This window comes from Megalobrama amblycephala, linkage group LG14 (genome assembly GCF_018812025.1).
Source record: "Megalobrama amblycephala isolate DHTTF-2021 linkage group LG14, ASM1881202v1, whole genome shotgun sequence".
In the NCBI taxonomy this organism is placed as follows: Eukaryota; Metazoa; Chordata; class Actinopteri; order Cypriniformes; family Xenocyprididae; genus Megalobrama; species Megalobrama amblycephala.
The window spans coordinates 44,799,094-44,824,805 of record NC_063057.1 but is presented as its reverse complement, the minus strand read 5'-3'; the positions used below and the strand labels follow the sequence as shown (position 1 = coordinate 44,824,805).

Below are 25,712 nucleotides of genomic sequence, written 5' to 3'. Positions count from 1 at the left end.
TAAGATTAGTTTACATCTCATTTTCAAATGTATGTTTAATTTCTGTTTCTTAATTTTGCATGAAAGATTTAAGTCCAAAAAACTACATCATCTAGTAAGAAATGTCACATTGAGAAGGTATTTTTTAAATCAATGTTATTCAAAAAAATAATTTATGATCATGTGATGAGAGTTTAGATTGAATTACAAATGTTATGTGTAAGCTTTTTTTTTTTTTTACATTCAATTAAAGATTTTTAAAGCTTTAATATAAGTGTTGTGGCCAAAAAACAACCGACTCTCACTTTTATAAGAGATAAACATGTTCAATTGTCTTTCTAAAGTTTTATTTTTGCAAGAAAGGTCAGACAGTCAACAGATACACAAGTAGCTGCAAAGTGTAAGACAAAGAACGAAAGCTTCCCCTCACTTTCATATCTCTAACCGCCAAGGTAAGGTCACATTGCCTCTGTCCTTTTACCATATTAGGAACATGTTTACCACTTCAGTGTTTTTCCACTTGTCACCCTAAGAATGCATACTTAAGCACTTCTGAGAAAAAGTAAATCATTTAACCATAAGCATTTTCCATAAAATCTTATGGAAATTATACAGAAACTCAAATTTTCCCCCACAATAAGCATGTTTGGTGTTACACAGAAAGCAAAGGTTTTCATGTTTTGAAGTATTTGACAGACCATAAAATGTTGATTTACTCTAAATGTATTCATATACCTTTAACATCAACTGTCACCTGTCATGCAGAATGAAACTTGTGCATGACTTTTTCAAATTGCTCAGTTATAAAAACAATTAATAGATATTTTTAAAGTTTGCTTTCATGGCTTCATAGTCAGTTACAGTTGTGTCCTTTAATGAGGAAGAACATTCCCACAGCTACTCCCAACAGCCCAATAGTCAGACCCACTCCACAGAACACAGCTGGACCAACACTTGGGAGGGCAACATCAACATCTGGAAAATACATCCATAGGATAAAAGATTAACAGGTGATTTTTTTTAAAACAATAAAAAGTTGTAACTGTGTTCTATTTAAAAAATCATGCTCACCCCATATTTTGGTCTGAGGTTGACCTTGGAGGGCTTTGTGGTTCACCGTGCAGCTGTAAATGTCTCCTTCAGCAGGTGTAAACTTAAGTGAGGAAAAGATGTTGAAGGTAAGATCTTTCCTTGGACGGTACAGACTTAAACTCATGCCCTCTGATACATGAACATTATTCTTAGTCCATGAGATGTTGACAGATGGAGGATAGAAAGCAGTCACATGACAGATGAGGGTGTTTTGAACACCCAGCTGAACATCATCCTTTGGATAGACTGAAGTCTTGGGTGCATCTAGAATTAAACACAGATAACTTTTTTCATTCATTCTTCAGTTCAGTCAAGTAAGCAAGGATATCTTCATATACAACTTCGTGACACTACGTACACTATAATGCCAAAAGTTTTTGGATGCCTGCCTTTACGTGCACATGAACTTTAATGACATCCCATTCTTAATCCGTAGGATTTAATATGGAGTTGGCCCACCCTTTGCAGCTATAACAGCTTGTGGAGGAAACTCTGATTTTCTGTATAATTTCCATAAAATTTTAATTATATTCTTATGGTTAAATGATTTAGTTTTTCTCAGAAGTGCTTAAGTATGAATTCTTTGGGTGACAAGTGGAAAAACACTGAAGTGGTAGACATGTTCCTAATATGGTAAAAGGACAGAGGCTTCAGCCTTGGAGGTTAGAGATATGAGTAAGGGGAAGCTTTCGTTCTTTGTCTTACACTCTGCAGCTACTTGTGTTTCTGTTGACTGTCTGACCTTTCTTGCAAGAAATAAAACTTTCAAAAGACAATTGGATGCGTTTGTCTCTTATACAGTAAGAGTCTGTTGATTTTTTGCCACTACAATTTGGTGTCAGAAGAGTGGGATTCCTTGGATGTGCCTTTTCTAAGCGGAATTGGGCAAACACGTGGGCAAACGCAACATAGTTATTTCTGGAGGGAAAATTGAAACTTTGTGGGCGAAGGCAACGTAATCAAGACATTTCCAGAAATTGAATCACGTAAGGACACAGTTAAGACGTTTCCAAAAGGGAGATTTCCAAAGGGGGAATTTAAACTGCATCACACAGTTAAAGCAAATTTCTGGATTCAGGGGAATCCATCTGTAGTCAGGGGACTTTGTGATTGAAGCTGTGTGGCACAGTTTAGACGTTTTATGCTGTACAACAGAGCCTGGGCTCTGGAGCACCAGGGGGTGCTCAACCTGTCTGATTTTAGGTGAAAAATCCCCACATCGCAGTTCTCTTCAACTCATTCCCTTACGACCTTAACCCTCTACAGCACAACGTTGCCCTCAGGCAACGGAAAGTTTTCTTAAGCCCTATGTTTAGTAAATTTTTCTTTAAATGATTACAACCAATTAGAAAGGTCGAGAAAGTACCAAAGAACAGTTCAGTAAGGTGTGGGAGTCACTATCAAGCACCATTTAAAGGTGGGACGTCCTGTTCTGACACATGGTCACAGGAGCACATGGTGTGAGAAGAAGGCAATATTGTTTGCTTTAGTAATCTTATTTAAAACGAGTTTGGCACGCGATCTGAATCATGATTCGACACACTGATTCATTTATGCTCCGATGCTTCATGAAGCAGTGTTTTGAAATCGGCCATCACTAAATAAGTCTTTATTTTGTTATTTTTTGGCGCACCAAAAATATTCTTATTGCTTTACAATATTAATATTGAACCACTGTACTCACATGAACTGATTTAAATATGTTTTTAGTACCTTTATGGATCTTGAGAGAGGAAGTGTCATTGCTCCCTATGAAGGCCTCACGGAGCCATTGGATTTCAACTAAAATATCTTAATTTGTGTTCTGAAGATGAACGAAGGTCTTACGGGTGTGGAACGGCATGAGGATAAGTAATAAATGACAGAATTTTAATTTTTGGGTGAACTAACTCTTTAATATTTCCAATGACTTTGATGCAACAACATAAATCAAGGAAAATTAGAATGCTAAGTCCTGACCGAGGACAAGAAAAAGAGCTGGAGTAATTAGCTCCTGTGCAACACGATAAAGTTACTCATAATACTGAATGGTGCATTATATAGGGATGCTGTGATAGGTGTTGTATTCCTATAGGTAGACATGGGTCAGTTAATATGCAAGCATGTCTAACGTGACTTACAGAGTGTTTGGCATATTAATGGATATGACAATGTTGATATGTTTGGTCAATGTGGAATAGATCTGCTACACTGCTGTTGCTGTTATGCTGCAGTTGTTGGTTATTGCTGCTGCTACAGAACAAGTACAGGATTATTTTTCTGTGGCAGCGTGGGCAAGAATGTTTGAAAAATGGGGATAATTTACTGTTTGTTCCTCACCTTTTCCACAGAACTAGCTGAGGTTTAGAGTTAGAGTTGACAAAACAAAAATCAAAACTAGTATAGATCAAGTTCAGCTGTCTCACAATATTCATTCATTCAAGTTTACATTCAAATAAATCACCCTCAAGTAAAGCTTAGGGCAATTTCATTTGAAAGTGAACTAATCCTTTAAAGCATTTACTTTACTTTTCATCTTCAAGTAGAATAATTATGAATATTGTCTGAAACGTTTAATGAAAGTACATCTCATCAGTATGTTTTGGGAATGTTTCCTGTTCAGAACTAGAGCTCAACCTAGTGTTGCGCAATATACCGGAAATATAAGTAGAGACACAGTGTTATGATGTCAGTTCCTGAATATAGAGTCATTCTGAGTATCACATGCATTCCTGGATTGTTTTTGTAAAAATAGCTAACACAACATGATGTCATAAGTGAACTGAACCTAAAAAGAACCCATAAAAGGGAGTGTACCGATGAAACAAAGGGAAGATATAGAGAGAAGCGCCAGCCCCATTGATGTTAGCCTCACAGCTAGCTCTGCAATACCTCTGCACAATTTGACAAAAGTGTGTGTGTGTGTGTGTGTGTGTGGGGTGGGGGGTTAATTTTACCTACAGTCACCAAACTAGGTACATATATTGTTCTCATTAAGCTGGACAAATTTCTAATTTACAGCCAAGAGCACCGACCAACAGGATATCAGATATTTTGGTTTGAATGTGGATTTTTTGAATAGCCAGGCTCTGAATTTTTAGATACTCCTCCTAGGGGATTCATATTATTCACACCAAACTTTCTGAACATGGTGGCAAGCAGGCCCATTGCAAGGGGGGTGCGAGGCCCTGGGGGTCACCAAATTCAGTTCATACATCACTGCTTTCCTGATGGTTATAGGTACTACAACACTTAGTTTAGCAAGTAGCACATAAAGCCCTTCTTTACACAAATGATGTTGGTACACAGCTTACATACATGCAACAGCTTTTGCATGATAATTGCTTACTGAATTTGATGGCATTACAATTTATTTAATATTTTTTACTGATAACAGTGAAGTTATTGATTTTGTTTAGTAATTAATAATCATAAAATTTATTTTATCAAACTAAGTGTTCCAGTACAACCAGAAGGAGAGCAGTGATGTATGAACTAAATTTGGTGACAGTACAGTGTGTTACAGTGAAGTTGAGTATTTTTCATAATATAAAATGAGCAAAAGGGTTTTGGGTTTTGCACTTTTCAGACGGTCCCTTCAAGACTTGTCTCACCGCCGCCTGCTCATAGATAGCAATTTATTATAAAGCACATTTGATGAAAATTGGGTTGTTGTAGCTTGTTGTCTAGGTTACTATGCTTGGGAATAGCTGCATTTGTATTTTAACAATGTTTAGCTCATGAGTTATTGATCCGGGAAGCTCGAATCTGTGAATATATTGCCAACTTTACTGAACTGCTTGAGTTAAGCACTGACTGCATTTCTTTATATTTGAGTCCAACAAGTTCAAACACTAAGAGCTGCGCATTATTTGTGTGCATTATTAACGTATGTTACTAACTGAAACACTACTGCCAGCCAGCGGGACATTAAAGAGCTCACAGCAAGAGAACAATAATAAATTAGCGAGGGAACGCAAATATCTTTGTGTGGGAATGCAAAAGTTTTGCAAGGGAATGCAAAGTTTCTCAGGGGAATGCAAAAGATTTAAAAAAAATAAATTCCTCTTATCCCAGTTTTTTTTTCCACCAGCACATCAAATTTCCTCCCTTACCAATTTTTTTTCCACCACCACGTCCCTTTAGGGGCTCCTATTTTTGCGATATATGGGAGTTTTCACGAAATTGACGTGTTTTCATTGAGCGTATTTTCAATTCGCAATTTCAATTTGATCAAATTAAAGGGAAATTGAAACGCGGCTAAGGACACGCACACACTCAGAGCAATAATGTAAGTTAATACATTTATGCAATAATGCATAATACACTTAACAAGCAGAATAATACAGTCACGATACACATAGTCTAACCTTTAGCTATGTTTTTTAACTATTATTGTATTATAGTATTTTGAAGAACAAAGACATGAATTTTAACTATTGGCTTTACATCATCAAGTCAGCTGTCACTTTACTTTGGCACGAGGCCAAAGTGCAGTCGCACACTTGGCACAGCACTTGTGACGGTACTGGTGGCTGGACATTGAAGATATTAAATTGTGAACAATTATTTGATATCTCACACAGTGTTGCCATTGAAAACAATTAATGTAATGACAAATATTGAAACAAGAAGAGTCTCATTTCTCGACATAATCCTTTTACATTCACGTAGTTTAAAGTCCCCGTGAACTGGAAGTTGCAAACGACTTTTCTCCAATGTTGTGATAGAGTGAAACCAAGTGAAGTCATTTCCAAGTGAAACCGAATATTGAATAGAGGGCAGGGTTTTACTTTAGCACTTGTAACAATGCGGAACTCATGGTAAGATCCATGTCCTCCACAAGGCAAGGGTCAGGACAGGCAGCAACGGGTCAATAACGGGTAACAGACAGGAACGGTAACTACAGGCAGACAGGATATAAACGCTCGGAATTGCACACAAGGTAAACAAGACTTCGCGGTGAGGTGGTGTGTGTGACAGTCCTTTATAGTCCAAGTGATGTGCAAAGCTGTATGTGGCGATAGGTGATTGGTGTGGAGTGTGAGCATGTGACTGGCTGAGGGGGATGATGGGAATTGGAGTCCAGGAAGTGACAGGAACTGACGGTGATCGTGACATAACGCCCCCCTTCCGGAAGGCGCGTCCTCGCAACGTAAATGGCACGAATAGGGAGGGGGGGTGGGTGCATTGGAGCTACGGTGGGAACATGGTCTCCAATGCAGATTCCAGGGCAGCCACAGTGGATCAGGTACCATGGGTAACCACGGCAGGTCAGGTGGCTCAGGCAGCCATGGTAGGTCAGGTGGTTCAGGCAGCCATGGCAGGTCAGGTGGGTCAGGCAGCCATGGCAGGTCAGGTGGCTCAGGCAACCACAGCAGGTCATGTGGCTTGGGCAGCCACGGCGAGACAGAGTGCGTGAATGACCACGGCGGGTCAGAGTCCATTAATGGCCATAGTGGGCCACAGTCCATGGGCCGCCATGACAGTACAAAGGCCGATGACGGCAGTGGCCAGGCAGGGTCCCCACCCAGAAGCTCCCCACCCTCAGGTATACTGCCCCCTCCCAAAAAGTTCTTGGGGATTTCAACGGGGTCCGTTGCGGGCTCGTGGGCAAGGAGTTCGGGTGGCTCCGGCAGGGCAAGACGCTTGAGTGGCGCTGGCAGAGCAAGGAGCTTGGGCGGCGCTGGCAGAGCTAGGAGCTTGGGTGGTGCTGGCAGAGCAAGGAGCTTGGGCGGCGCTGGCAGAGCAAGGAGCTTGGGCGGCGCTGGCAGGGGTAGAGGCTTGGGCGGTGCTGGCAGAGCAAGCAGCTTAGACGACGCTGGCAGGGCTAGGAGCTTGAGCGGTGCTGGCAGAGCACGACACTTGGGCCGAGCAGGAGAGCCCTCTGGAGTGGTCTCCGGACCCACAGCGGGCTCTTGAAAGGCTTCTGAGCCTTGGAGAACAGAAGAAGCCTTCTTCCTCCTCCTCCTTCTCCGAGGATGAGGCGATGGTTCACCGGTTGGAGCGGGTTCTGGAACAGACTCACTGGCTGAAGCGGGTTCTGGAGCGGACTCAATGGCTGGAACACCCCCTACATCCAAAAGCACTGAAGGGGCGGCCATCTTGCCCGTGGGCACTGGCAAAGCAGCCATCTTGTCCATCGCGTCCAGGGCGCTTGAGTGCGTTGCAACCGGCGAACTTGACTGCGTTGCAACCGGCGAACATGAGTCCATAGCAACCGGCGAACTTGAGTGCGTTGCAATCGGCGAACATGAGTCCATAGCAACTGGCGAACTTGAGTGAGTTGCAATCGGCGAACATGAGTCCATAGCAACCGGCGAACTTGAGTGGGTAGCGATCAGCTGGCTTGAGTGCGAAGCGACCGGCTGGCGTGCGTGCGGAGCAGCCGTCTGGCTAGCGTGCGGAGCGGCCGGCTGGCTAGAGTGCGAAGCGGCCGGCTGGCTTGCGTGCGAGGCGGCCGACTGGCTTGAGAGCGAGGCGGCCGGCAGAGGCTTGGGAATGCCAGCTGCTGAAGTCAGCGGTGAATCAGCCACACTGGAACGCAACCCTCTCCACTCCCAGACTGATCTAGAGACGTGGCGTTGCTCTGGGCGATCAACGGAGATGTGCCGTTGCTCTGGGCGATCTGCTGTGACTTGACTTGGCTCATGAAGGTCATCGGTGACTTGACTTTGTTCATGGAGATCAGCGGTGACTTGACTTGGTTCAGGATAGCCAGAGCTAACTTGACTTGGTGTTGTTATTATGGTAGCCGCCATTTTATGAGTGTCCTCTGGCGCGGCAGCCATTACATAATTCACTGTGGTGTCGCATTTCTCCGCGACACCCACAGTAAATGGAGAGCCAACAGTCAATAAAGCATAATCCATAAAACTGCTGAGTGATAAACGTGGTCCTTCTTGTCTTAGTTTATTTTGGAGTGGCTGGTTAACGCCATCACAAAAAAAGTCTATCAAAGCACAGTCAGGCAGATCAGAATAATAAGCAATGTCCAGATATTCACCAATATATTCCTCCAAGGATCGTGTGCCCTGCGTACTCCATAATAATAGTTGTGTAACTTCCATACCATGCAAAGGCTCTCCGGGAAAGCTGCTGGATCGTGGTGGCGGCGAAGTCTTCTGTAACAATGCGGGACTCATGGTAAGATCCATTTGCAAGCTTTTATTTAAAGTGAGCATAGTCGTACAGGCTGGGTCGATCAGGGGCAAACAGAAACAGCAAGGGACAGGCAGAGTCGTAGTCAGGAAACAGGCAAAGATCAGGACAGGCAGATATCATTCACAGAACAGCAGACAAGGCAAGGGTCAGGACAGGCAGCAACGGGTCAATAACGGGTAACAGACAGGAACGGTAACTACAGGCAGACAGGATATAAACGCTTGGAATTGCACACAAGGTAAACAAGACTTCGCGGTGAGGTGGTGTGTGTGACAGTCCTTTATAGTCCAAGTGATGTGCAAAGCTGTATGTGGCGATAGGTGATTGGTGTGGAGTGTGAGCATGTGACTGGCTGAGGGGGATGATGGGAATTGGAGTCCGGGAAGGGACAGGAACTGACGGTGATCGTGACAGCGCTACTCCTCTCCATATCTCACTCATAGCAGACTAACAGTTGGAGGGGAGTGGTTTAAGCATTTTCAACAAAAGCTGTCAAACTGATGTCAAATGAGAAGGAACGCCATTCCAGACCGGAAGTAGCTTTTCAGATTTTGATTAAAGGTTAACGCGACAAACAGTTTTTTTCTGTGTATTAACTTGCACTGATTAATTGTTCACTACAAAACTAGTAATATGCACTAACAAAGTAAATAGGGTCAATTTTGATTTCATGCCGACTTTAAATGCATATTGCCTGTCGTGCACAGTCTGCCTAAAGGCTCCAGGGTGGCGGTGGCGCTGGGGCTTGGGGCCCGTCCTTGCTGGTTGCAGCTATAATTTGTTTTGTTTGCTTAAATCATTGAAATCTCGAGGGGGAAAGATATGAAGAAGGGAAAAGGAGAAGGGACCCTATACTGGGATAAACTAAATGCCAATGCCAAGCAATGGTATTTGGACAAATTAAAGACTATAAACAACATAGATCCATATGACTTGATAGCCCAAGACTGGATTACAGACCTCAAACCATTACCTCCACTAACATACCTGGACCATTTTTGTATACACTTTGCGTGAGTTTAAGTGAAGTTCCTAAACGTAATTTAGGGAGGAGCGAGCCCATCTAATCTTCCAATCAATAGCCAGAGTATATAAGCAGCTGCTTACCTCTCTTCAGTCTCAGCTGTTCCAGCATCCCTCCACCTCCCCAAACTCCACCTTCATCTCAGGTACATTGCCTTATGTAATCATATCCTATATTTATTCACTGGGGGGGTATATCAGAGCTCGAGTTGAAGCTGCTTCATCGAGCCCCTCCTCAGTGGACAGCAAGCCAAATTAGCTAACCTAATACCCTAAAGATTATATGGGCAAATAAACTCATTAAATGTTATAAACTGAAATAAATCAGCCTTGAATTGACTTAAAGTGAACAATGACACTATATTTGTCTATAGAGCTGATTACAGTATAGCTGAATTAAACTCATTTCATAATCTATGAATTCTTCACAGTTATCAACCTAAAGTGAAGCAACAATAGCAATAAAAGATCCTGTGGATCAATAAAAGAACTTGTGTAGTAAGAATGTATAATGCATAATTTAGTGACATTTTTGGACACTGCTGATATAGCAATAGCACACTGTTGTTTATGTGATAGTGCTTATTTAAGAAAACACTTTATAAACCCTTAACAAGGGGAACATTAAAGTGTTTTATTTAAAACTGTAAAAATGTAAAAGTTTATAGCACATTATTATGTCTTACCCATTTCTCGTGGCAGGCTCTTGAAATTTCTAATATGTATTGGCAAGTCATGTTTGCATCGTACCATTGCATCAAAACCAATTTCATAAAATCCGGGAAATGTCATAGATCCCACAAAGTCAGGTAATGTTGATACTCCTCTCTTCTGTTTAAAGTCAACATGTCCCACCTCCTCTTCATCATATCCAACGTAATACTCTTCTTCCGTATCAGAGCATGCAGTATATTCGAAAGCTTTATGTTCAACTGAAAAAGATTAAGCATCATAAAACATAAAATTACAATAAGCTTAATTTTTGAGTTTGATAATTCAGTTACATTGGATAGCTAAGAAAATATGATACAAAATATTTCTTGCTGTTGAAGATGTCAATAAATAGAGCCTTTCCATATCATCCATATGTAAATATCTGCATAGCTTTCAGGGCTGAAATGCTACAATAACAGGACATTATTGACAAGATAGAGAACTATCCATTTTACTTACATTAGTTACAATGTTTAGGGAATAAAGGGGTAAAGCCTGGAAAATGAACAAATTATTTATGTATTTTAGAACTAAGAGGTGTTGTGGCAAGCAGGATGATGGCCTCAAATTCTCACGGAGGAGCTTCAGAAGCATAAAAGGAGGAGCGACAACAGTGAAGGGAGAATAACCATGGTTTCTTCTACATGGCCAGAGAATGAAAGCATCTGCAGATAACTCTGCTCATGTGGAATAAGTTTCCCCTCAGGGAGAACCCCCTGGTCCTGAGCACCACAACAGGGGTCTCATGTACAGCAGGCCAAAAGGAATGACGTTGGGCGCAGGTTCCATGAGCCCCAGTAGCCTCTGGAACTGCTTTACAATGATGGCACAGCCTAGCTTCATCCTGGAAACCATCGCCAGGATGGCCTCGATACATGCAGGAGACAATTTTGCCCGCATCGTAGTGGAGTCCCACATGGCTCCCAGGAACGTGGTTCTCTGGATAGGCATCAACACGCTCTTGTTCATGTTGAGTCTCAACCCCAAACTCTGAATGCGGCCAAGGAGGACATCTCAATGCCGGACCACCATCTCTCGAGACTGTGCTAATATGAGCCAGTCGTCGATGTAATTGAACACACGGATGCCCTGAAGCCTCACCAGGCCCAGTGCTGCATCCATGCACTTGGTAAAAGTGTGAAGGGAGAAAGCTAGGCCAAACGGAAGAACCCTATACTGGAATGCTTCACCCCTGAAAGCCAACCTCAGGAACTTCCTGTGAGCAGGAAAGATGTAAATATGAAAGTACGCATCCTTGAGATGGTCAGCGTCTTGAACCTGAATCTCCTCAGAGAACGGTTTAAGTGCCTCAGATCTAAAATTGGACTCAACCTCTTATCCTTCTTTGGAACTGTGAAGTACCGGGGTCATTCTCATGAAACCATTAAAACACCACGGCACTAATTCTTTTAAATATTAAACATGTATTTTAGTAATATGAATAAACATCATAATAAAGACGATAGTGTTCTCTACACTGAACAATGAGTAATTTCAACATAGAAATTAATTATTTTTGTATTTTACTACATTTTCAGCTGAAATTCTCATTACCGTAATGCATCCAGGTATGTCTGAATGTTTAAAATTATATATGGATGTTCTAATAGATGAATGTATAATGTATGTAGCAAATTAGCTCAAAAGAAATATGAATAATTAATTATAACTAGTTACAATTATAAATATTTGGATTAGTTAATAGAATTAACTTAATGTAGTGAAATTAATATTACAATCAATTAACCCATTTGTCCAGTGAATACTCAGTGTTAATTGTTTATTAGTTCTAAGAATTTTTTATTTCTAGCATCTGGGAAATCATTTCTTACTGTACAGTACTAAGAGCATGTAGCCAAAATCTGAATGATTAGGGACTCCAGTATATGAGCATGAAACACGAACAACTTTACGTGTGACATGAACAAGACTTTATTAACTAGACTAAACACTTAACTACTCTAACATTCACACACATACATGCATAGTTTATCAAGGGTAAGAGACAGCTGAAGCAGAATACAGGAAAGCAAGAAGTTACAGCATTGTTTGAAATTCAGAATCAACAGCCTTGAGCAAACCATCAGTTTAGTTCCAACACACCCTTCTTTAAAAGGGGTAAGGATACTTAATGTATCCTTCCACCTGTTCTGAATCAATTAAATCCTTTAGTCTTCTTTTTAGTCCCCTCTCGTGTCCTGTCTTATGCCAGATCGTTGTTTGTGCTCTGTGCAAGTGATTGTTCCAGCCTCATTGTCTTCTGTTCTGCCATGTCGTGATGGATACTTTGCCAGTTTTGTTTTCATGTTTTAGTTTTTTCTCTCTACTTCCCCTCCTGTGTCTCCCTCGTCTACTTGTGAGCCGATCGACCAAAACGCATCTTAAAGGCCCATTGAAGTGTCTTGGAACGCGCAGCATTATTCAATGTGTTGACGTAATTTCAAATGAAACAGGAAGACAAGGCGACATATCGAACAGCCATTTTTTGAAATAGCCAATAGCGTTTTGTTTATGTTACAGCTTGCCAGAGCCGTTAGACTCTGTAGAACCTCTGTTTCCTTCTAATCTCTAACCGTTTCTCCTCATAATGTCCTTTATATTGCTTATTTACAACATTCTGTACAGAATTCAAATGGGTCCGATACCTTTTGTGGTCTGTGCCGACTCACGCATATGATCCGCTCTGTGCTCTCGTGTCTCTGGACCGGACCAGACTGCTCGCATTGTGGCAGTTCATGTGACACTAACACGGAAACGGACTTCATTCGCGTCAAAGGAAAGCATATTTACACTGAATCGTTCCCTATTCTCTATATAGTGCACTATGTGCCATTCACCATGTAGAAACTAGTAAATGTGTGAGTAAATGATCGATTTCAGCCGAGGCTTCGGCATCTGTAAGAGTGTAGGAGGAGGCGGGACTTTCTTTAGATTCTTTAGAGAATTTGATTGGACCAAAGAAGCTAAAGTGCGATGTGACAAGACAAGAAGCTGAAGTGCGATGTGATGTCATGAAAATCCGTGATCCATTTTAGCGGAATAGGAGACTGTAAGTTTTGAACGCTTATATCTCCTAAATGCAAATTTTATCATTGTTTTGGAACACACCATTTTATTCATAACCTTAAGGCTAACATATTCATACTAAAAGCTAAAAAACTTAAATTTTGATTTCAGGGGGACTGTAAAAGCAGGTGTAAACAGGGCCTTACTTGTGCTATTAAAAGTGCATCAAAAGTGTTGTTGTCTTACAGTATGTCACTTAGCAGACAGTGTGTGTTTTCTCTCTCTCTCTCTCTCTCTCTCAAACACACACACAAACGTGTGCATACACAGAGTGAATCAACATAAGTCTATATACCATGTACAGTACAGATAATACTTTAGAAAGCTTTAGATGCTAGGTTAAAAATTTTTTTTTTAAACTTGACTGAACATATTTGTATAGCACAACCTCTGTGTGTGCGGTCTTGGGCATTAAACATTAAGCTTCTGGACTGAAAATGGGCCACAGTTTGGCCATGAATATAGCCTTGCAATTCAAATAATGCAATGAAATTCACATAAATCTTTTCTTTAGTGAGTGTTAGCTGATCTAATTCATTTTACAGTTTTTCCTCAATCGACTTAAAACAACAGCAAAAACAAGGAATTTAATGTAGTCAACTGATTACTAATGAATTGTACATTTTAGTTGATTTAATTGATAAATCTTTCATTGTTCACACCGCAATCATAAGCTATAAGTGTACATAAGTGTACTATAAAAAAAAAAACGTGTTACAGTATCTACACATGGTTTGATACATCCTCAAAGAAAACACTCTCAAATGCTTCTGTTAAGAGTTCAAAATAATTGTACTAATGGCTGGAACAAAGCTCTTCTTGTTGCTGAGAAAAGTGGTTTGTAAATTACCTACATCTTTATTATATTCTTTTGCCATAGTTTATCCATAATTCATAATTTAAAATTATGATGTATTCAGAAGGCTGTGTTAATTGTACTGTTATGTAATCTTATTAGCACCTCTAAGATGATATAAACATTTGTTGCATTGTCACTGCATTGCTTTTGAATTATTTTGGATTGTTGTAATTACTACATTTTGTTTTGCTGATTGAGTCAAATGTTCTCATTACATTGTTCTCAAACATTCTTTAATGTGTTTTGAAAATGACTACTTGACGATAGTACCAAATCAATGAAAATAAATTATAAACCAAATCTTCTGATACCTTGCACAGTGTATTTTTAAACAATGGCTATGTAACAGTGTAACGTATTGAAACATTCAACCCTAGTGAAAGCACAAAAACAGGTTTTGAATTAATGAATAGGTGTTACAAATGATTAGTTTCAACTTTCAAGTTTGCTATTTTATCACATATGAATATAGTACCAAAGCAATTTAAAAACTTCAACTTACATTCAGCACTAGTCGAAAGAACAATGGTTAGAGTTAGAATGGTTATGCGCAGGTCCATTTTGATAGATGAGAGTCGAACAGTCATCGGATGAATTTTTAACTGAGGTGAAACATTGAGGAAATGTTAGAGCTTGGGCATCATCCACTCAGACTTTAACTCACCGTGACATCACTGTATCTAGGAGGAATAGAAGTTTTTCCTCTTTCAGCTGTTAAGGCAACTGGCTAATCTTTTCTGACAAAACTACATTAACAAACTGTTGTTTAACTTCAAAAAAGACTGAGGAACTTTGGATTAAACCCTAACAAAATTGTAATTTTTAGTCTTGATGATTAACTAAAATTATTATGTGGCTCTGTGAAATACTTGATTCTGATTGGTCAATCACACCATGGTTAGATGCACTGTTTGGAATGGAAGGTTGTTCCAAACCTATATGAATATCTTTCTTCTGCTGAACATAAAAGAAGATATTTTGAAGAATGTCAGTACCCAAACAATTGATTGACCCCATTGACTTCCATAGTATGGAAAAAAATACTATGGAAGTCAATGGGGTCAATCTACTGTTTGGTTACCGACATTCTTCAAAATATCTTATTTTATGTTCAGCAGAAGAAAGATATTCATACAGGTTTGGAACAACTTGAGAGTGAGTAAATAATGACAGAATTTTCATTTTTGGGTGAACTATCCCTTTAACTCACCCTGCATCCCAATGTCCATACTATCCATCCTAAGTAGTATGTGAGATTAAATAAGTGTGTCCCAAAGCATAGTATTTTGAAAAGAACATGTCAATAGGCCGGATGGTTTACTATTTCTGGTAGATTTTTGAAGTGTGAATCCATGCACACTATAAAGGCTAATACTGCCCAAAACCATTGCGCTTTGGACGAGGATTCAGTTCAGAACTTAAAACATGAGTAAAAAATGTTAAACTACAAAACATGGTGGAAATGTGCAACCAATGGTGAGAGGTTTGGAGAAAGGTGACTAATAATCAATTTAACCTGATAAAAAATATTTATTTATTGTTATCTGTGTTATATTTCATCTGCAATAACAATGTGGACTTTTATAAAGATCAGTTAACATTTAAATGCATCATTAATATGAGGAGAGTTGTCCGCATTAAAGACCCACGACTGCAGATCAACATGCTACTGCCTTTCTCTCAAATTAACTGCAAATTAAATTAAATGTGGATGATTTTAACTGTGACAAGATGATTGACAGGCCAGTTTATGGTGACAGGATGCATGTCAGGATGTGACAGAGAGCAACCGTTAAAGTTGCAATTGTATGACGTGATACTATGGACATGGACATACCCACATAACAAGCATTCTTGGCCCAGATGTGGCCTCAAAGCTGGCACTGCTGGCATCTACACATTTGGTGAAGGTGCGGGGTGACAACTTTAGGCCGAAGGGAAGAACCCAATATTGGAATGCTTCACCCCCGAAAGCAAACCTTAGGAACTTCCTGTGTTGCGGAAGGATTGATACATGGAAGTATGCGTCTTTTAGATCTATTGTTACAAATCAGTCCTCGGATCTGATTTGAGACACAATGTGTTTGACTGTCAGCATTTTGAACTTGAGCTTCGCTACTGTTCGATTCAACTGACGCAGATCTAAGATCGGATGCAATCCCCCGTCTTTCTTTGGCACAATGAAATAGCGGCTGTAAAACCCTGACTCCCTGCTGGGAGGAGGAACCCTTTCTATAGCCTCCTTTCGCAAGAGAGTCTCTACTTCTTGTGCCATCACCAGAGCCTGCTAGGGGCCCACCACGGTGTGTAGGACCCCGTTGAATCGGGGTGGGCGTGTTCTGAACTGAATAGCATACCCCTTTTCTATCATTTGCAGGACCCACTGAGATACTTTTGACAGATTTTTCCACTCTGACAAAAAAAATCTACTAAGGGAACCATCCTCTCGAGGCTGGCCTCTGGTGGAATATGGGCAGCCAGCACAGTACCCTGAAGTGGAGCCCCGGCAGGGAACAACTGAACTGACTGCATAGAAAGTGCGCCACCCTCGGGTGACACACGAGGAACTACTGCGCCCCGGCATTTCGGCGGGGTTGGCAGAGAGCCTCCCTGAGGGCACCAAAGACATACGGGCACCATTAAGAGAGGTGAACACTGTTTGTCTCTGGGGGGGACCACCCTCAGGACCCTGACACTCCTGGCATCAGGGTTTCTTCGCCGAAGCCCTCTTAGCCACAATGACAGCCCTCAGATCTGTCTTGCCCTTCGAGGGCTTCGGCTGAGAGCGTTGCTCCGTCTCCCAACTCCTTGGAGGGGGAGCACAGGTAGCAACGCTCTGCTTCTGCTGTTGTCTGTGGTGCGAGGAGCTCATAATTGGCTTCGGCTGCTCCCGCCCAGCAGCCGGAGGGACTTGGGCATGGCGAGGAAGGAAGTGCTGCATAGCACCAGCCTGCTTCCTCGCCTCCTGAAACCTCTCGGTAACAGTGGTGATAGCGTCACCAAAGAGGCCAGATGGTTAGGGATGGGCGATATTATCGTTTGTGATAAATATCATTGAAATTTCTCCTCACGATAAAAATTTGTCTCCTCGCAATAATTACGATAAGTCTAGTTGTTGACGTAGTTCCGTGCGCGACCGATTCACTGTTCACGTGCGGAATTAAAACAAGCATGACGAAAGTCAGACATGAGGCTGAGGAGCAGCTTGTTGTTAAGCGAGGAGTTCCCTTCACAATTTGGAACTGGTTTGATTATAGAAAATCAGATGCAGAGCAAACTACCATAATCACTATAAACAAATGTTCAATGAATGAGCCGTATGTCATTCACGCCGTCATCACCCGGGTGTTGATAGCGCGCGAGTGCAGGTGAGACCTGAACATCTCGCGCCGCTACTGTTTAAACTAAACTCATTTAAACCTTGCCATAGGGCTGGGCGATATATCGCATGCGATTCTCACGCGCATTTCATCAGTAAAGCCGGTTCCCTGATTACCGCTAAATCGCCATCACCTGCTTTCAAATGGAGCGCCTTTTAATAGACAAAGCCGTAGTTCATGGAGAAGCCACGCAAAATCGCGTTCAGTATCGAAGATGAATCGACTTCGATAATGAACCCGATTTTGCGTGGCTTATCAGTGAACTACGGCTTTGTCTATTAAAAGGCGCTCCATTTTAAAGCAGGTGATGGCGATTTAGAGGTAATCAGGGAACCGGCTTTACTGACGAAATGCGCGTGAGAATCGCATGCGATATATCGCCCAGCCCTACCTTGCCAATTGCCACTTTAAACATTCAACTGTAAGACGCAAAAGAGAACTTGTGCGCGCTGTGAGGAGATTTGTGTGTACTCATCCGAAGCGCTTACACGGAGAGCTGCGTCACAGATATATTTTGTAAACTATCTGAAGACATAGTTGGGATTGTTACTTTTTGATACAGTTAGGGTTGTTACGGTCCGCGCCATATATATATATATATATATATATATATATATATATATATAGGTCGCGTTAACTGTTTTTGTTTTTTAGCAATGACGGAAAAAATATGAAGGCCGTCCGTCAATTTGACAGATTACTGAGGCTGATGTAGCTTGTAAATGTAATTCCCACCCCTGCCCAGTAGGTGGTAAGTGCACTCCAGTGTGGCAGCAGAACGCGAGTTCAGTCTCCAGAATAAAATGATGCGTTTGATTACACACCGGCAAGCACTCAGTTTAAGTATATTTAATAATAATAAAGTTATGATACTTATACTTAAATAATTCAGTTTCTAATCCAGTTCGTTTTGTTTTAAATGGTTTGTTTTGTTATTTTTCTTGCTGACTAATGACTATCAAGTTTATGGTGTGTATATATATATATATATATATATATATATATATATATATATATTATCGTCATTGGTATCGTTACCGCAATAAATTTTAGGCCATATCACCCATCCCTACAGATGGTTTCAGTGGGGCATCCAAGAAGAATGTCTTATCACGGTCCTTGATGTCAGACAGATTTAGCCATAGGTGACGCTCCGATAGACTTGGCCGTCTCCTTGGTGGCACGGAGCGCTAAATCTGCTGATTGACGTAGCTCATGGATGAAGTCAGCCCCCACTTCCTCACTATCACCCAAGTCCTTCAGCAGGTCGGCTTGGTATGCTTGGATGATGGCTATCGTATGTAAGCATGTCGCAGCCTGACCTGCTGCCAAGTACGCTTTGCCCACTAGTGCTGAGGTAGTCTTTAGCGGCTTAGTGGGCAACGTCGGGGCTTTGAGAAACGATGCCGCGTGCGGAGAGAGATGGCTTGCAAGCGTCTCTACCGCTCTTGGCAGCGCCCCATACCCGTCTCTTCCACACTGAGGTGTGGAGATAGGGAAAAAACGGTAGTGCCCGACGTGGAGGTAGAGCAGACCTTGATGGAAGGAAGCGTACATCGAGCTTGCTTCTGGTCTGCTGCTCCTGTTTCTCGGCTGGCCAATCAATGTTGAGCTTGGCGACAGCACGAGTAAGCACCTCCATGAGCTCCTCGCTCACGGGAGAGGGAAGTGGCGAGTCTTCAGTCTCTCCCGTTGTCACACTAACAACATCCAGCTCCTCAGAACTAGACACCATTAGTGTGACTGTGTCGACTGGAGCGGAAGAAACCGCAACTCATGCTTCCTGCCTCGGAATCGAAGGTACCAAAATAATCAATGATGGTAGACAGACAACAATAAATAGGACAGACAAGATACATGTAGCGCTTGCTGAAGACACAGAAGCTGAATGTGAGTGTTTTCGGGCCGGCTTTATAGTTCCTGGTCAGTGACGTCACCCGCCTATGACGTACCGTCTCCCGACAGATGGGGCAGATTTCATACGTACTTCATGACGACATCACGCAAATGCGTTCTGATAGCGACTACGCAGCGTGAGTTCCTTTGAAAGGAAACCACACATAATAGTAATTAAAACATTTAATACAAATTTATAAATGTTCACTCTGGTTTATTTATCAGGTCTCGCACACACTGCAGCCTTGCGTTGACTAGTTTAGATGAAATGATCTCATATGTTTACCAGCCACTGCTTTCTTAAATGTAATTGGGTTGGACTGAAATGTCACATTTGAGATCTGAAAAGTCTGAGCACAATTGTTTGAATCTTTAAATCTTCTAATGATCACTCATTTTAAGTAGCATTTAACAAACTAGTTCAATGGTTTTCAGTCCTGGTCATGGGGACCCACCGATCTACACATTTTGTATGTCTTCCTGATTCAGATTATCAGCTCATTAGAAGAGAGCCTGAAATGCAAACTTTTGAAAACGATACTTTGAAAACGATACTCATCTCTGTGTAAACTACAAAAATGTGAATTTGTGAAAGCGGTGATATCGTGCATGCATCTTGATTGTTTGTATTCACCATTTTGTAAAAGAATGCATATGTGCACAGGCATGTAGTGTTTTTTTACAAAGTGACATTGCCATCTACTGGCCTGGCATGCACAATACAGCGCTTCTAATTGTTTTCGTGGATCTGTGTGAACGGGATTGTTTTTACAATGTTGTTCAAAAATGCAAAGGAAACGTTTTTAGTAAATCAATATCATGTAAACATACCCCGAGTATTTTAGATAAGAGAAACAGCGAAATTATGTAGAGCAGTGGCTCCCCAGGATTAGGATTGAAAACCTCTGAACAAGGTGATTACAGCACATTGAAAATGTACATAACTAAAAACTAGTGAGCCATGATTATGTTATAAAGCTAATGTCACAAACAGTCCATTATTCATCATTAGTCCCCTTGTAGTTATAACGAAGTCCTAAAAATATAGATAATTATTGAGTGATCAAGTGAGTAATGAGTGATCAAGGATCCTTCCTGTCAGAAAAAAAAAAAAAAAAGATTGACAAGTTACATGCATGTAAAGGGATGATGAAAACAGATAAATATCATTCTAAATTATTCTAATATCCACTGACCTGTTAATTTCATCCTGTAGTAAATAAGTCCAGCAGCTGCTATGATGATACCCAGCACCAGACCAGAAGCTCCAATAGCGATTTTATTCCGCTCAGTGAGAGACGGATCTGTGGAGGACACTCATGTGTCAAATTATGCTGACCACAAACACGATTATAATTATAATATGACAGTAGGTGAGTGTCTCCTCTTACCCCAGTCATAAATCATGGGTTTATTGAAGCTGGCATGCTCCACCATACAGGAGATTTTCTCTCCAGATTTGGGGCTGTATTCCAGCTCAGAGTGAATCTGGTAGTACCAGTCACCATCAGCCATCTCCATTGTTGAGGTCACTTCAGAGGTCATCAGTTTACCATCTCTCAGCCAAGACACTTTGATGTGTTGAGGATAAAATTCATATGCGCTGCACATCAACACTGCATGTCTGCTCCCAGCCCTCGTCACGGAAATGAGCTTAACCTTTGGTTTCACTGAATCAAAGAAAGCAAAATTCCAAATACACAGTTTCCAACACGTCTTGTATGTTTGTGTATTGCAGGTCGAGATGATAAATGGAAATTAAAGAATTGAAAGAAATATAATATTTTTTTTTTTCTCAAAAGGTTTTTACAATTGAATTCTTAGATGCTAGAGTTGATCATTCATAGTAACATTAAAACATTTTTCCATTAAAGGTACAGTATGTAAGAGTTCTGTCCGCTAGAGGTCACAAGAGGCCTATTCAAAACAAAGGCATAGCTTGATGACGCCAAGTTTGAGAGCAGAATCTTCGGACATGTGGTCTTCACCTCAATGGATGGTGCAAAAGAATCAGGATAGGACTCGGGAAGAAATTATGTTCATGGATGCGATTATTAACGTTACTGTAGAATGAAACAGAGCAGGACGAGTGTTGTTGGAGCTGAACGAGGCCACTGGAACGATTGTGCAACACACGCCTCAGGAGCAGCGGGACTTTTATTATGCCACAGTTGCCAGCGCCATTTCCGCTTTTCCGGTCATGAGTATGAGGTAACGCAGCTCTGTTTATCATATTAGATACATTTGAGTGTGTTGAAAATTATGTTATAATGTTACTCTCTGTGTTCGCTCAGCGGCTGCTGTGAGACACTGTTACACACTGCAGTAAGCTGATCAATTTTAGAATATCATTTTAAATACTGGATGGCTTATGTTAATAAATGGCATGCAATTAATTTTACAATGTATTGTATGATGGAGAAAATGCTGTATTACTGTTGCTAAAAATGAAGCTGCATCTGATTATGCTATGTCAGACATCCCAACCTGCAAAAAGTCATTTCAGGGAGGTATCATCGCTCGCTCTAGATTCCGGGAGATTTTCACTAATTTGCGGGCATCAGGGAGCCGCTATCAATATGCGGGAGACTCCCGGAACTTCCGGGAGACTTGGGATGTCTGCTATGTTTGTTACAGTTGCTTGTAGTGGAGAGAGCACAAACACTGACTTCAACGTTAAACAGGGTTTATTCATCCAAACAAGGCTACAACACAACATAAGGTAAACAATAGAACGGACAGGGAGTGCTAGGAGTGAGTCCAACTAAAAGGGAGTGCTAATGACAAAAAAGAGGTGCAGGGAATCCAGGGGATTCAGCAGGAAGGCTGATGAGGAAGTGCAAACAGGTGTGGAGCAGGGAGGATTCTGGGAAACGGAGTCTGGGACAGGCGTGATAGTAACAATGTTAGCTACTTCACAAAATAGTGTTTTTCTCTGAGGCATTTTAAAACATGGTACTCGCAAAAATCAAGAAAATTAGATTTAAACAATAAGACTAAATGTGTTGAACTATATAACAACAATTCGTTTTCTGTCTATAAATATATCAAAACAGTTGTTCCCTTGTCTATTAAAATGTGTAATATATTAAAGCATATTTGGTGTTTCCATGGTTTCTACAAAATAAAACTGGAAACCGAGGGTAACACGGGTATGACGCAATTGACATGCGACTCCTCACGCGTCCCGGAGCCTTGGTTAAAATTGCAATTTCCTAGGGCTGCACGATTAATCATAATTGAATCGAAATCACGATTTGGCTTAGTGCGATTATGACATAGCAAAAACTGCGATTTTTAATTAAATATGTACACAGCGTGTTAGTGAAGAGCTGCTCTGTGATCAGTAGTAAATGACGCTTCATCTGAGAGCACTGCATTAGAAAAAGCAACACGTGTCAAATATACAAACTTTCCAAACATGAGAAGCCTTTATGAACAACAAAAGACAACATTTAATGTGTTTTACTCCAAACTCACTTCATAATGTCAGCTGAGTGTTTGAAATAGCATAAATATACTTTATTATTGCGGAAATACCCGAGAAGGCTTGAAGAAAACATATAAATCACGTATTGTTGTAGTCGTCTGTTTATTTTATTCATGTTTAATCAATCAAAGCCTTTTTACCATCTTTTTATTCAGTCACAGCGATAGCATGATGCCCTCCTGGAACAGCGTTTGTTTGCGTATATTTGGAGTATTTAGAGTATCTGCTCAAGGGCGCCCTCCGGCAATAATGATGATAATAATAATGAAAAAAAAAAAAAAAAGTCAAAATAATATATTAGCACACAATTTTGGGCCAAATTGTGCAGCCCTACCAACAAGCAAAACAAGCCTGGTATTGTTTGTATATATATTTTTTCAATTGTTTTATAAAATCGCATTTTAAATCGCATATCACAATTTTAACCAGAAAAATCGCAATTAGATTTCTTCTCCAAATCGTGCAGCCCTACAATTTTCTCACGACTTACAATTAGTTGGAAACATTTGGGATATTCTAAGTACTCAAGTGAACAAAATATATAACACTGACATAGTGGTTTTTGGATATTATACTGCAAAAATATTACATATTGCACCTTTAATAATTATTTTCTAGTTACTAGAATATACCCATAGAAATAACTTAAATGTTAAAAAAAAAAAAAAAATAAATAAATTCCATGAGTGATGGTAAAGATCAGAAAATTGTTTTGAGCCACTTACCTGCTTTAAAAAAGTCAGGTGTGTCCTTGGATTTTAAAAGATTTTGGCATACATTAACTCCATTTCTCTCTGTTTGCACATAGGAGCCATTGTTCCAATCCTCAGCAATTCTCATTCCAATCTCACTAAACCCCACAAACCTCCCCAAAGTACTGTTAAACTGTGTGAACAGAAATTTATTAAAGTAAAAGCTGTCTATATACGTCATGTCACTGAAATCAGGAGAGCTAAAGATGCATCTTGCCCATATTATGTAAAAGTCATCAGCTGAAAAAGAATGTAGAGGCAGAACAATCAGTTTTGTCAACAAGAAAAAACTTTTAAAGTAATTTACAAAGAATCCATTCTCAGAGGAGCATCAAACAAATTACTCTTTTTAAAAAATGTCTACTACTCCTAGTAATAATTCAATTATTGTTGATGTTTAATTATATTACTCTCAATTTACTTACCACTATCTGCTCCAGTCAATACGGACAGTGTCAGAATGAGATGACAACTCAAGTGCTTTAGCAATGACATTTTCACTCACACTGAATCTCAGCTGAAAGCTGCCAGTGCTTTATGTTCAAGTCAGGTGGATGTTTAAGATGACTGACCAATCAGCTACTTCAGGTATAAATATGTTACTAGGTAGTATCCTGCTTTCATTTATCAACTCAAACACTGTCCAGTACAAGTGTTACATTATCCAATGCCTAATTTAAATAAAAAGCTGTAGTGTATTTTTTTTCTTACAGAAACTTCCCTATTTAAAAACCCTCAGTAACTTCAACTTCCCTGCTGCCATTTTGAATTGCGTTGGGAAGCAATTGATGAGGGAAGTTTATATGGACAAACCTTTGCTCCCTTGATTTTGACCGAGGGACTGAGTCTACTTCATATGCACACTTCAGGCAGCTCCAATATACCACACTGCAATACGATTGTGACGTCACCACATATCATGTTTAATTTACCCCACCACAAACAACTCTGATAATTTTTTTTTTTTTATATATATATATATATTTAAAACAACCCAAACACACCTATATACATATAGAATGCAGCATTAAATAATTTCGTAAGGGAACGAAATTAAATAATAAATCAACTCTATAGCGGATTTCAAGTGATCAAGGGCTTAGGATGTTCCAATTCAACCCATTGCAAGATTTGTACATCCGAGTCAACGAGACTTAGGGAAGTTAGCAAGGGAAGGGCATAAAATGAACTGGAACGTAGCATATGAAATCATTTCAGTGACATCAAGGCTCTAATGTGATTGGTTTGAGGTGCGTTTGAGGTACGTCTTTGTGACCATTTAAAAATGTATGTGTGTAGTATGAATGCAATCTGGACATACTACATAAACCACTTGGTACTATCATGTGAACTACAGTGAGTTGCTTTGCTGACCCTCCTTTTACGAATCCTTACCTTATGAGTAAAGTATCATTTGTATGCACTTCTGAACTCACCAGATGTTGTAATTAATCTCTGAAGCACAGTTGCCAGGGTCACAGTTTTCCCGCACTATTGGGCTATTTTGAAAATGTAGTTGTAGGAAAAATTACAGAGCTGTGTTTTTTTCTATAATGTATCGTGGCCAGGGGAGTAGCACCAAATCTTGGGCCCTATGCAAAGACAGTGTGTAAAATAGTATTAAAATTTAAAATAGCTGTTTTCTATGTGAATATATTGTAAAATGCACATCATGTACATGTACAATCATTACTCCAGTCTTCAGTGTCACATGATTCTTCAGAAATCATTCTAATATGCTGATTTGTTGCTCAAGAAACATTTCTGATTATAATCAATCTTAAAAACGGTTGTGATGCTTTATATATTTGTGGAAACCAGGATACCATTCATTGTGGTAAGATTAAAAAAGAGATAAATTAATACTTTTATTCATCAAGGATGCATTAAATTTATCAAAAGTGACAGAAGTATGTTGTAACATTATAAAAGTCTTCTATTTAATTAATGTAATAAATTAAAATACAAACCCGATTCCAAAAAAAGTTGGGACACTGTATAAATTGTGAATAAAAAGGAATGCAATAATTTACAAATCTCATAAACTTATAGTTTATTCACAATGGAATATAGATAACATATCAAATGTTGAAAGTGAGACATTTTGAAATGTCATGCCAAATATTGGCTCATTTTGGATTTCATGAGAGCTACACATTCCAAAAAAGTTGGGACAGGTAGCAATAAGAGGCTGGAAAAGTTAAATGTACATATATGGAACAGCTGGAGGACCAATTTGCAACGTGTTAGGTCAATTGGCAACATGATTGGGTATAAAAAGAGCCTCTCAGAGTGGCAGTGTCTCTCAGAAGTCAAGA

The 25,712-nt window shown here is 40.2% G+C and overlaps 2 protein-coding genes across 2 annotated transcripts; both read right to left on the bottom strand.

The window, feature by feature from the left end:
- Nucleotides 1-309: 309 nt before the first annotated feature.
- On the bottom strand, nt 310-14,663 carry LOC125245911 (H-2 class II histocompatibility antigen, A-U alpha chain-like). The gene is made up of 4 exons (XM_048156739.1): nt 14,379-14,663; nt 9,924-10,169; nt 1,051-1,335; nt 310-954 (listed from the first exon to the last, which is right to left on the bottom strand). Exons 1-4 carry the CDS (start codon nt 14,461-14,463, stop codon nt 833-835), a joined length of 738 nt encoding a protein of 245 aa, XP_048012696.1. The 5' UTR covers nt 14,464-14,663; the 3' UTR covers nt 310-832.
- A 5,537-nt stretch (nt 14,664-20,200) lies between these two features.
- Nucleotides 20,201-23,904, bottom strand: LOC125245905 (rano class II histocompatibility antigen, A beta chain-like). Its single transcript, XM_048156734.1, has 5 exons — nt 23,820-23,904; nt 23,368-23,634; nt 20,544-20,822; nt 20,349-20,456; nt 20,201-20,247 (listed from the first exon to the last, which is right to left on the bottom strand). Exons 1-5 carry the CDS (start codon nt 23,887-23,889, stop codon nt 20,216-20,218), a joined length of 756 nt encoding a protein of 251 aa, XP_048012691.1. The 5' UTR covers nt 23,890-23,904; the 3' UTR covers nt 20,201-20,215.
- Between the last annotated feature and the right edge of the window lie 1,808 nt (nt 23,905-25,712).

Bases quoted from the DNA above. Each gene is read 5' to 3' on its own strand.
- LOC125245911 (XM_048156739.1), bottom strand. From the start codon at position 14,463: ATGACTGTTCGACTCTCATCTATCAAAATGGACCTGCGCATAACCATT. The intron at 10,170-14,378 runs GTAAGTTGAAGT...AATCTTTTTCAG, and splicing joins TCTTTCGACTAGTGCTGAAT to TTGAACATAAAGCTTTCGAA. The intron at 955-1,050 runs GTGAGCATGATT...TGTATTTTCCAG, and splicing joins ACCTCAGACCAAAATATGGG to ATGTTGATGTTGCCCTCCCA.
- LOC125245905 (XM_048156734.1), bottom strand. From the start codon at position 23,889: ATGTCATTGCTAAAGCACTTGAGTTGTCATCTCATTCTGACACTGTCC. The intron at 20,823-23,367 runs GTAAGTGGCTCA...TCTTTGATTCAG, and splicing joins ACCTGACTTTTTTAAAGCAG to TGAAACCAAAGGTTAAGCTC. The intron at 20,457-20,543 runs GTAAGAGGAGAC...TGTCCTCCACAG, and splicing joins ACCCATGATTTATGACTGGG to ATCCGTCTCTCACTGAGCGG.